At 42.3% G+C, this 12,677-nt stretch overlaps 1 protein-coding gene across 1 annotated transcript in view; it reads left to right on the top strand.

Moving 5' to 3' along the window:
- Positions 1-12,677, top strand: part of LOC117206071 — a 115,153-nt gene that overhangs the window by 61,482 nt on the left and 40,994 nt on the right. The window contains 24 exon segments of the mRNA XM_033445070.1: positions 23-340; positions 1,676-1,999; positions 2,650-2,961; positions 3,447-3,785; positions 3,866-4,168; positions 4,342-4,647; positions 4,727-5,044; positions 5,204-5,524; positions 5,658-5,972; positions 6,053-6,388; positions 6,468-6,770; positions 6,877-7,182; positions 7,269-7,586; positions 7,733-8,073; positions 8,191-8,485; positions 8,574-8,909; positions 8,982-9,677; positions 9,758-10,075; positions 10,181-10,501; positions 10,643-10,957; positions 11,046-11,381; positions 11,464-11,775; positions 11,868-12,164; positions 12,244-12,561. Coding sequence (XP_033300961.1) covers positions 23-340; positions 1,676-1,999; positions 2,650-2,961; positions 3,447-3,785; positions 3,866-4,168; positions 4,342-4,647; positions 4,727-5,044; positions 5,204-5,524; positions 5,658-5,972; positions 6,053-6,388; positions 6,468-6,770; positions 6,877-7,182; positions 7,269-7,586; positions 7,733-8,073; positions 8,191-8,485; positions 8,574-8,909; positions 8,982-9,677; positions 9,758-10,075; positions 10,181-10,501; positions 10,643-10,957; positions 11,046-11,381; positions 11,464-11,775; positions 11,868-12,164; positions 12,244-12,561 — 8,004 coding nt within the window.

The following is a 12,677-nucleotide window of genomic DNA, read 5'->3' as shown; positions in this document are numbered from 1 at the left end:
ATATTATTTCTTCGAATTTCAGGACAACCACCAGTACCAACGAACCCGTGTCAACCATCTCCGTGTGGTCCGAACGCGGAGTGTCAAGTGCGAGGTGATAGTTCAGCGTGTTCGTGTATCGAAAATTACATCGGTGTTCCACCAAATTGTAGACCTCAGTGTACGATTAATCCCGAGTGTCCGCCGCATTTAGCGTGTATGCAACAAAAGTGTCGCGATCCGTGCGTCGGTCTGTGCGGTTTGAACGCTCAGTGTACGGTGGTGAATCATCACGCGGTGTGTGCTTGTGTCGATGGTTACAGCGGAAATCCGTTCAGCGTTTGCGAGGCGATCCCGAAGGGTGAGTCTATCAAAGAACAATTTTTCATATTTCTTTCCTTCTTTCTCTCCTATTTGCAAATTTCGTCGTTTGCATGCGGACGAAGTGCAGGTAAGTGCTGATTTACATCTTCCAGAGTTAGACTGCGGATTTCTGCAAATTTATGAAAAATTTGAAGGTGCAAAAGTGCGTGTAATATACAAAAATATTTGTGGAATGTAATATATAAAAAAACGTACAATATGCGAAGTATAATATAATATAAATATAATATAAAAAATATAATGTAATATCTCGTCATAACGTTTAGTAGGTAAAATAATTGTCTATCTACCATTATTAATTAAATTCGTAAAGATATGAATTTGCGTAAATATCCGCAGCCTAATAATAACGACCATTTCGTTTGCTAACAAATAATCATATTTTCGTCGTTGAGAAAGAACAGGCCCTAACAAACTCGGTGACAAAACGTCACTATGGTGGCGGGGCCATGAATTATCATCAACATGCACTTAGAGTGAGAATAATCGCCAATTGCATAATCACACCTGCGATTAACGTACCCAACGAAGTTGAGCACGGCTTCGAAAACCCCCACACGTACATATAATTGAGAAAATAATCATAAATGAAATATATAACCATTTTAAGAGATTGAATGGTGGCGGGGCCTATGGAACATAGGCTCTAATTATACTGTCCCCTGAATGATACCCGATAACCAATTCATCCCCTCGAATATGTAGGATATTGCACGTACTGACCATTCCCAATCCAAGCATAATGCTTTGAAACAGCCCTAAGGTTGAAACGTCCTGAGTTGGAAAAGTCTTGGAACGTTTGGTCCCCTATGTACTACTCCGTACGAACTACCCTCGTTGCTCTGGATACAAAGGCATTAACCCTTAAAAAGTGATACGAGCTTACCCTTCCCGATTAAAGATTGAAACCGACCTCGAAAACACGCTTATTAAAAAGTACTTATAAGAATTAATTCCCTAACCCTAGATTATTAAGAAGATTAAAAACCCTAATAAATCCCGAATGCTTAGAAGCGTTTAGAAGATAGTAGACGTTTGAAGACACGCCTCATGACCCCAAATCACCCTAACACTCGATGCTAGAGCGAGAGCCAGTAATAGGAGATTGAATCCTACCCTTGAAGGATCAGACAAACGCAAGCATTTGAATGCTTGTTATTTAAGAAAGCTTCTGCTTATCCCCGATCATTCATTCGCAAATTTATTAAAACCTAATGGAAATTCAACGAATATTCATACCACTGCACGAGCTTCCACCAAACACCGCATGATGAATTTAAACATAAGTGAAAGTGTTTCTCTTTTCGATCAGATACACCCTTAGATATTAGGAAACCATGCGAGCCTTCCCCCTGTGGTACCAACGCGATCTGTCGCGAGAACAATGGCGTCGGTTCCTGTTCCTGTCTGCCAGACTACATTGGTGACCCCAACGAAGGATGCAGACCTGAATGTACCCAAAACCCCGATTGCTCCAAGACGATGGCCTGCATGGGCCTCAAGTGCCGAGACCCCTGTCCAGGAACCTGTGGATTGCAAGCCCGTTGCGAAACGATCAATCACGTACCTGCGTGTTCATGTAACCCTGGATACACTGGCAATCCGTTCACCTATTGTTCCCCCATCTCCGCTGCTCGTAAGATTCCATTTTGTGTCACGTTTTGCAACCAAAGACGCTTGATCATTAAACAAAGATAGAGACGTAGAACGTAGAATCGAGGCCTTCATATTCATATAGCTGCGAGTAGAATAGTAACGAGGAATCAAAGTGTTGTTTAGATTAATCAAGCTGTTAGTTCGTTCAAGTAACTTGAAACAATTTTACGAGAGTGAAAAAGCGGTTTACTTAACTTGGAATATATTATCTTAATGTATAGCCTTGAAGTACGTGCACGTATTTCGTGTTTTAAGCGAAGTTCTAATTAGTCACACGTGAAAGAATATTCCAAGTTAAGTAAATAAATCACTCAGACCGATCATATATTGTTTCAAACTACTCGAACTGAAGTACCTTAATTAACCTAAATCATACTTAAGAGGATACAATGGCAGAGGACATACACAGACACAGAAAAGGATAGACACAGAGGACACAGAAAACTAACTTTCCAATCAGATAGTCAATTTAATTTCCGTGAGACCTCCTCATTTTTTCTCGACTTCGAATAGAAGATCATCGTTACGTTTCATTAGATTCGTCGCACAAGTAGTTTAAAGAGCACAAAGCTTGATATATTTGCAACTGTGGCATATGTAGGCTGTTTAATGTAATTTTCCCTTACACAGCAAACCCCATAGAGTCAGACCCCTGTAGTCCGTCTCCATGCGGACCGAATAGTCAATGTCGAAACGTCAACGACCATGCTGTGTGTACCTGCCTGGCAAATTTCATTGGAAGCCCACCAACTTGTCGACCCGAATGCGTGGTAAACAGTGAATGTTCGAGGGAACTTGCGTGCATTAATCAAAAATGCGCGTCCCCGTGCATGAACTCGTGTGGTATCAATACGCAGTGTAAGGTGATCAACCACAGCCCCATATGCATCTGTAATATTGGATATACTGGTGATCCGTTTACGAAATGCTTCCCTACTCCACGTAAGAATATTTCTCTTGATATTTTCTCCATCATAGATCATCGAGATTTTTTAACCCTCCATTTAAAAGTCAGGATCAGCTAATAACAATTTCTATTTTATCAGACTCTAACGAAAGCATACGAGTTGCTTTAATATACTAGATTTCAAAGATTCACAGCTTCTATTGTACAATGGTTACGCATTATATTCTCATTATTTATGGTCTCATTATGTTTTCTAATCTCATAGATGTGCAATTTATAATTAATGAATTTAGGATACTTTCATCGTAATACGTTCGTCAGCTTGAATTTCATATTATGCATAACCTACTTCGTCAAACATCCAGAATCTAAAACATTTTAAAACCTTCGACAATGCGTAATTTACTTCATCAAATATCCAGTATTCAAAAATTCTAAAACTTTCGATTCATCCTAACAAATTGAATACAAACGGCTTCTATTAAAATTAACCACGTATAATGTAATCAACAAATTTTAGAATCACCCCAGAAAGACACTGACCTCGCTCTCAAAGATCCGTGCGTGCCATCACCTTGTGGCATGTACGCTGAATGCAGGAACATCGGTGGTACAGCCTCTTGTTCCTGTCTGCCAAGATATATCGGATCCCCACCGACCTGTCGACCGGAATGTCGCGTGAATTCAGATTGCCCCATGAATCTTGCGTGTACCAATGAGAAGTGCAGAGATCCTTGCCAAGGATCCTGTGGTGTCACGTCCCTGTGCACGGTTTACAATCACGTGCCTGTGTGCACCTGCCCTGAAGGATACACCGGCGATCCTTTCAGCAATTGCTATCCCGCACCCATTAAACCAAGTAAGGAAATTCAAGAAAAAGTAAGAATTGAAATTTGTATGGTGTGTAAAAAATACGAGACACGTTCGTTCCTTTAACAGCTGAACCAACTGTTGTTGACCCTTGTGCATCCTCACCATGTGGACCTAATGCACGTTGCGACGATGGAATTTGCACATGTTTACCAGAGTATCAGGGAGATCCTTACGTTGGTTGTCGACCAGAGTGCGTACTGAATACAGATTGTTCTCAGAATCGAGCATGCATCAGGAACAAGTGTGTCGATCCTTGCCCCGGCACATGTGGCCGAAATGCGCAGTGTCTGATATTCAATCATGTGCCCATGTGCAGCTGTCCTAGTGGAATGGTCGGAAATGCATTTGTTCAGTGCACTGCCCTTCAAGGTACAACTCCAGGAACTTATCTTTTAACCCTTAATTCATATCGCTATATTATAGACGGTATAACACATTTGGTTACATTTGAATTAATTACCAATATTATTTTTCGATACTAATGTGAGAAAATATTCGTTATGACGGAAACTTAAATATTTACGATACTGTAACAATGACAGATACTGTAAAGAGGAATCCCTGTTCGCCGTCACCCTGTGGACCAAATAGCGTGTGTAGAGAGATCAATGAACAGCCAGTGTGTTCCTGCGTAGCAGGATTCCTGGGTGCACCACCTACCTGTAGACCAGAATGTACAGTCAGTTCAGATTGTCCTTTATCAGAAGCTTGTACCAACCAGAAATGTGTCAATCCCTGTCCCGGTTCATGTGGATTCAGAGCTACTTGTAACGTTGTCAATCATAATCCTATATGCAGTTGTCCATCAGAACTCACTGGCGATCCATTTGTTCAGTGTGTTCTACGACGTAAGATTTGTTTCCTCGATGTAACATCATTGGAGAAGTTTATAAAACTAATAATAATCATCCACATATGTACTTTTAGCACCCGAGCCCGTAGTGCCACAAAACCCATGCGAACCTTCTCCATGCGGACCCAATGCAGAATGCAGAGTGGTCAATGACGCTCCCTCTTGCTCTTGTTCGCCGGAATTCATAGGCACACCTCCCAATTGTAGACCCGAATGTATCAGTAACAGCGAATGTTCTGGTCACATGGCGTGCATGAATCAGAAATGTAGAGACCCTTGTCCGGGATCCTGTGGCGCTAACGCTGAATGTCGCGTTGTCAGTCATACACCTATGTGTGTGTGTCCGAGCGACTATACCGGTGATCCCTTCACTCAATGTACACCTAGACCACGTAAGGATCAACATTTTTGTTCATTGCCATTCTGTTATTATAGCCATTACTTGTGGTCAGAGGAATTAGCAGTCGGAACCTTTTACTTTGATTATCTATGCAGGAAATATTTTATTGCATTAATTTTCCGTATTTTCTGACTATTGTAAAACTTTTTAGCTGTCCCTGTGAATATTTCTCCATGCACTCCTTCGCCATGTGGCTTCAACGCGATATGCAAAGAACAAAACGGTATAGGTTCGTGTTCCTGTTCGCCCGATTACATTGGCAACCCTTACGAAGGTTGTCGTCCTGAATGTGTCGTTGATACGGACTGTCCATCTACCTTGAGCTGTATACGTTCTAAATGTCAAGATCCTTGTCCAGGCACTTGTGGAACGAACACAGAGTGCAAGGTTATCAATCATCGTCCTACGTGCACGTGTATTCAAGGTTACAGTGGAAATCCATTCCAATACTGCACCTTGATGCGTGAATTAGGTATGAGTATTTAGCTATTCGTTCCAGTATGCATGTGGCATAAACTCTTACGAATGAAAAGATTGCAATTCTTGTCTTTCGAAAGATTATAAGATTACAATATTTTCTATAAATTTAAATCGTAATCTTGTAGAAGATAAACCGACGTACAAGGACCCATGCAATCCTTCACCTTGCGGACCAAACAGTCAATGTCGAGTAGTAAATGATCAAGGGGTTTGTTCCTGTCTGCCAGAATATACAGGCGTACCTCCAATGTGCCGACCTGAGTGCGTTCTAAACTCAGAGTGTCCTCAAGATCGTGCATGTATTAACCAGAAATGCGTGGACCCGTGTCCAGCTTCTTGTGGTACATTCGCTACATGCGTGGTCAGGAATCACAGTCCAATCTGTGCATGTAGGCAATCATACACGGGGGATCCCTTCACCAGATGCTTCCCTATTCCACGTAAGATATATCGAAACATTTCGAGTAACTTAATATTAGAAAAGTTGATTACGATTTACATTTCGCAATTGCATCTTTAGAAGCTACGCCTCCTACAGCACTCGAAGTTACACAACCATGTTTGCCTTCTCCTTGCGGTCCAAATTCAGAATGTCGTGTGGTTAATGGTGGGCCATCTTGTCAATGTCGACCATCTTATATTGGAAGTCCTCCAAACTGTCGTCCAGAGTGTACAGTGAATTCTGATTGTTCTCCTAGTCAGGCTTGCATGAGAGCAAAATGCGGAGACCCTTGCCCAGGTTCTTGTGGATCTAATGCTCAGTGCACTGTACTCAATCACGTTCCTATATGTTCCTGCTTCGAAGGATACACGGGAGATCCTTTCAGTAACTGTCATCCTGCTCCCGTTAAGCCAAGTAAGGAAGTTGAAATAAAAAGCCCAATCTGAGATTATTGAAAGGTTCCTAGAATATAACAGGTTTGTTCCTTTCGCAGCTGAACCCACTGTTACTGACCCTTGTACACCATCGCCTTGTGGTCCCAATGCACGTTGTGACAATGGAATTTGTACATGCCTATCAGAATATCAGGGTGATCCATACGTAGGTTGTCGTCCAGAATGTGTACTGAATACGGACTGTCCTCAGAATAGAGCTTGTTTAAGAAACAAGTGCGTTGATCCTTGTCCTGGTACATGTGGTGTCAATGCAGAATGTTTAGTATACAATCACGTGCCCATGTGTAGTTGTCCTAATGGAATGGTTGGAAACGCATTCGTTCAGTGCACAATTCTTCAAGGTATAGATCAATGAATTTTTTTTCCAACATTCGATTCGTATCGTTTCATTTTGTAACGCATTTGAAAACCATTTCAAAAAACTGTATCGTATTGTGATGATAATAGATACCGTCAAAGGAAACCCATGTTCGCCTTCACCGTGTGGACCAAACAGTGTTTGTCGAGAGATCAATGGTCAGCCTGTTTGCTCCTGCGTAGCAGGATACTTAGGAGCACCACCAACTTGCAGACCAGAATGTACAGTCAGTTCCGATTGTCCACCGACACAGGCTTGCACCAATCAGAAATGTGTCAATCCTTGCCCCGGTACATGTGGGTTTAGAGCCATTTGCAATGTTGTCAATCATAATCCGATATGCAGCTGTCCACCTGAACTCTCTGGCGATCCATTTGTTCAGTGTGTTTCACGACGTAAGATTTAGTTCTCCAAGATTTGAACGCTGAACAGAATTTAGAAACTTAAGACAGATGATCGTAATTTGTACGTGTCTTTTTAGCACCCGAGCCCGTAGTGCCACAAAACCCATGTGAACCATCTCCGTGTGGACCCAATGCAGAATGCAGAGTCATCAATAGTGCACCCTCTTGCTCCTGTTTGTCGGAATTCATAGGAGCCCCACCTAATTGCAGGCCCGAATGTGTTAGCAATAGCGAATGTCCTAGTCAGTTTGCCTGTATGAATAAAAAATGCAGGGATCCTTGTCCTGGATCTTGTGGGGCTAACGCCGAGTGTCGTGTTGTTAGTCATACACCTATGTGTATTTGCCCTGATCGCTATACCGGTGATCCTTTCACTCAGTGTACACTCAAACCACGTAAGGATAAAAATCTATATTTTCTTCCTTTTAACTTTCACTAATAGTCAAAGAAGTATTTTCGAGAAGGCAGAACCTTTGACTTTCATAATCGCTTATTATATCTGTTGCCCTTCGATTGCTCTGACTATTTAAAAAATTTCTAGCTGTTCCCGTCAATCTCTCCCCATGTAGTCCATCGCCGTGTGGTTTCAATGCGATATGTAAAGAACAGAACGGTGTCGGTTCATGTTCCTGTGCAGCCGATTACATCGGCAACCCTTACGAAGGGTGCCGCCCTGAGTGTGTCGTTGACACGGACTGTCCATCAGCATTAAGTTGTATACGCTCTAAATGCCAAGATCCCTGCCCAGGTACCTGTGGCACGAACGCAGAATGCAAGGTCATCAACCATCGTCCTGCGTGCACGTGCTTCCGAGACTACACTGGAAATCCATTCCAATACTGTAACTTGATACGTGAAATAGGTACGAAAAATCTCTCAAATGTTTGATTAGGATCATTATAGTAAATTTTTTGCACTCATGAATTTTTATTTCTGAAGATCAGGCGAAATAATTTTTCTGAATTAAAATCTCTTGTAGAAGACGAAATGAAATATAAGGATCCGTGCAATCCTTCTCCCTGTGGACCAAACAGTCAGTGTCGCGTAGTAAACGGTCAAGGAGTCTGCTCCTGTCTACCAGAATACACGGGTGCTCCTCCTATGTGTCGCCCCGAGTGTACTCTAAATTCCGAGTGCCCTGAAGAACGTGCATGCGTTAACCAGAAATGTGTGGACCCGTGTCCCGCATCTTGTGGCACATTTGCTACATGTGTGGTAAAAAATCACAGTCCAATTTGTGCTTGCAGAGAAGCATACACTGGAGATCCATTCACTAGATGTTTCCCCATCCCACGTAAGACATTCCGGAAAATTCCAAATTAATTTATATACTCTTTGATATAAAATTAGACAGATTTCTGATTTCGTAATTGCCCTTTTAGAAGCCTTACTACCAGCCACAGTCGAACCTTCACAACCTTGCTTGCCATCTCCTTGTGGTCCAAATTCAGAGTGTCGTGTAGTTAACGGAGGTCCATCTTGTCAATGTCTACCAACTTACATTGGAAGTCCACCAAACTGTCGTCCAGAGTGTACAGTTAGCTCTGACTGTTCTCCCAGTCAAGCCTGTATAAGACAAAAATGCAGAGATCCTTGTCCAGGGTCTTGTGGCTCTAACGCACAGTGTACAGTATCGAATCACGTCCCTGTATGTTCGTGTCTAAGCGGGTACACAGGAGATCCTTTCAACAGTTGCAATCTTGCTCCTGTTAAACCAAGTAAGAAAAATTAAAAGCTAGTAATTATGATTAATCTGTAAAAAATGCGAAATATTTTTATTGCCTTTATAGCTGAACCCACGATTATTGACCCTTGTGCATCATCACCTTGTGGTCCCAATGCACGTTGCGACAGTGGAATCTGTACATGTTTACCAGAGTATCAGGGAGATCCTTACATTGGTTGTCGACCAGAATGTGTTTTGAACACAGATTGCCCACAGAATCGTGCTTGTTTGAGAAACAAGTGTGTTGATCCTTGTCCTGGTACTTGTGGCATAAATGCAGAATGTCTGGTGTACAGTCACGTACCCATGTGCAGCTGTCCCAACGGAATGGTTGGAAACGCATTTGTTCAGTGCACTGTTCTCCAAGGTACAAATTAAGAAATTTCATTTGCGATGATAATTTAATTCTCAACTCACACGCCTCTGACTGTCTCCCATTATATTTTAACGATAGATACCATAAAAAGAAACCCTTGTTCACCTTCACCATGTGGACCAAACAGTATTTGCCGAGAGATCAATGGACAGCCCGTTTGTTCGTGCGTAGCAGGATTCCTAGGTGCTCCTCCAACTTGTAGACCAGAATGTATACTTAGTTCTGATTGTTCTCTATCAGAAGCTTGTAGTAATCAAAAATGTGTCAATCCTTGTCCTGGCTCATGTGGATTCAGAGCTACTTGTAACGTTGTCAATCATAATCCTATATGCAGCTGCCCACCAGACCTCACTGGCGATCCATTTGTTCAATGTACCCCACGCCGTAAGCAGTGTTCCTTTAAAATTGGATCTTTTGTAGATCTTGTTTCAAAACATAAAGCTTATTCATATATATGTTTTTAGCACCTGAGCCCGTTGTGCCACAAAACCCATGCGAACCTTCTCCATGCGGACCAAATTCTCAATGTAGAGTTGTCAACGATGCTCCCTCATGTTCTTGTTCTCCAGAATTCATAGGCGCACCTCCGAATTGTCGACCGGAATGTGTCAGTAATAGCGAATGTCCTAGTCAGTTTGCTTGCATCAATCAGAAATGCAGAGATCCTTGTCCTGGATCCTGCGGGGCGAACGCGGAGTGTCGTGTTGTCAGTCATACTCCAATGTGTGTTTGTCCTGAGGATTATACTGGTGATCCCTTCACGCAGTGTACACCAAGACCACGTAAGGGCCAAGAGTATTCTTTCCCTAATACTTTTTTTCTAAATTACAGTTATCAAAAATTTTTATTCCTCGAAAATATTAAATGATAACGTTAAAACATTTTAGCTATCCCCGTCGATATTTCTCCATGCACCCCATCACCGTGTGGTTTCAACGCGATATGCAGAGAACAAAGTGGTGTAGGGTCCTGTTCCTGTTTAAATGATTATATTGGCAATCCCTATCAAGGATGTCGCCCAGAATGTGTCGTTGACACTGACTGTTCATCCACATTGAGCTGCATACGCTCTAAATGTCAGGATCCTTGCCCCGGCACCTGTGGTACGAACGCAGAGTGCCAAGTCATCAATCATCGTCCTGCATGCACTTGTCTCCAAGGTTACAGTGGAAATCCCTTCCAATACTGTACAGTAATCCGGGAAATAGGTATGAGTATTTACCCACTCGTCCTGGTATACATTTGACATAAACTCTGACGTATGAAAAGCTTGAAGTTCGAAGTACGAAGCTTGTACTTCGAAAGATTACAAGAAATATTTCTTATAATTCGAAATCCCCATTTTCTAGAAGATAAACCAACGTACAAGGATCCATGCAACCCTTCACCTTGCGGACCAAATAGTCAATGTCGAGTAATTAATGATCAAGGTGTTTGCTCTTGCCTGGCTGAATTCACTGGCACACCTCCCATGTGTCGTCCCGAGTGTACTTTAAATTCAGAATGTTCACAAGATCGTGCGTGTGTTAACCAGAAATGTGTTAATCCATGTCCTGCTTCATGTGGAACTTTTGCCACTTGCGTTGTCAGGAACCATAGTCCAATTTGTGCCTGCCGAGACTCATATACTGGAGATCCGTTCACTAGATGTTTCCCCATCCCACGTAAGGAATTTCGGAAAATTTCAAATTAATGTATATACCTTTCGATATAAAATTAGACTGATTTCTAATTTTGTAATTGCCCTTTTAGAAGCCTTACCACCATCCACAGTCGAACCTTCACAACCGTGTTTGCCATCCCCTTGTGGTCCTAATTCGGAGTGCCGTGTAGTTAACGGAGGTCCATCCTGTCAATGTCTACCAACTTACATTGGAAGTCCACCAAACTGTCGTCCAGAATGTACAGTAAACTCTGATTGTTCCGCAAGCCAGACTTGCATGAGACAAAGGTGCAGAGATCCTTGTCCAGGTTCATGTGGTTCCAATGCCCAGTGCACAGTGCTCAATCACGTTCCTATATGCACCTGTTTCGAAGGATACACTGGAGATCCCTTCAGTAACTGCAATCTCTCTCCCGTCATACCAAGTAAGAAAGATACAAAAATATGACGACTTATAATTTGCGAAGGAGTTCTAAAAAATGAGGAACATGTTTATTCCTTTGATAGCTGAACCAACTATTGTTGATCCCTGTGTATCATCACCTTGTGGGCCCAATGCACGTTGCGACAATGGAATATGTACATGTTTGGCAGAATATCAAGGGGACCCTTATATGGGTTGTCGACCAGAATGTGTACTAAACACAGACTGTCCTCAGAATCGGGCTTGTTCAAGGAATAAATGCATCGATCCTTGTCCTGGTACATGTGGTTTAAATGCAGAATGTTTAGTATACAATCACGTGCCTATGTGTAGCTGTCCCGCTGGTATGATTGGAAATGCTTTCGTTCAGTGCACTGTCTGCCAAGGTACAGTTTGTAAAATATTCTTTGCTATATTAATCGCAAAAAGTTCGCTTCTGATTCTCATCTGATCGTCTATCATATTGCCATGATGATAGATACCATAGAAAGAAATCCATGTTCGCCTTCGCCGTGTGGACCAAACAGCGTTTGTCGAGAGATCAATGGTCAGCCTGTCTGTTCCTGCGTAGCAGGATTCTTAGGAGCACCACCAACTTGTAGACCAGAGTGCACAGTCAGTACTGATTGTCCATTGACACAAGCTTGTACCAATCAGAAGTGTGTAAATCCATGTCCGGGTTCATGTGGGTTCAGAGCTGTTTGCAATGTTGTCAATCATAATCCTATATGCAGTTGTCCAGCAGACCTCGCTGGTGATCCGTTTGTTCAATGTGTTCCACCACGTAAGATCTATTTCTTCGTATATGATCTCTGAACAAAATTATTATCAAATATATTAATAATTCATACACATATTTTTAGCACCCGAACCCGTAGTGCCACAAAACCCATGCGAACCTTCTCCATGCGGACCAAATTCTCAATGTAGAGTTGTCAGCGATGCTCCCTCATGTTCTTGTTCTCCAGAATTCATAGGCGCACCTCCGAATTGTCGACCGGAATGTGTCAGTAATAGCGAATGTCCTAGTCAGTTTGCTTGCATCAATCAGAAATGCAGAGATCCTTGTCCTGGATCCTGCGGGACGAACGCGGAGTGTCGTGTTGTCAGTCATACTCCGATGTGTGTTTGTCCTGTGGATTATACTGGTGACCCCTTCACGCAGTGTACACCAAGACCACGTAAGGATGAAGAATTCTTTTCCCAGTTTTCGAATGTTCAAATTATTGCTATTGGAATATTCATCCCTTTATGGACATAATAAGTAATTCTATTCTATCTAATTATAGCCTCAAAT

The sequence above is a fragment of the Bombus bifarius genome, unplaced genomic scaffold (assembly GCF_011952205.1).
Source record: "Bombus bifarius isolate JDL3187 unplaced genomic scaffold, Bbif_JDL3187 scf7180000007996, whole genome shotgun sequence".
Lineage (NCBI taxonomy): Eukaryota > Metazoa > Arthropoda > Insecta > Hymenoptera > Apidae > Bombus > Bombus bifarius.
The sequence above is the reverse complement of the archived record's forward strand: the minus strand, read 5'-3'. Positions and strand labels throughout refer to the sequence as shown.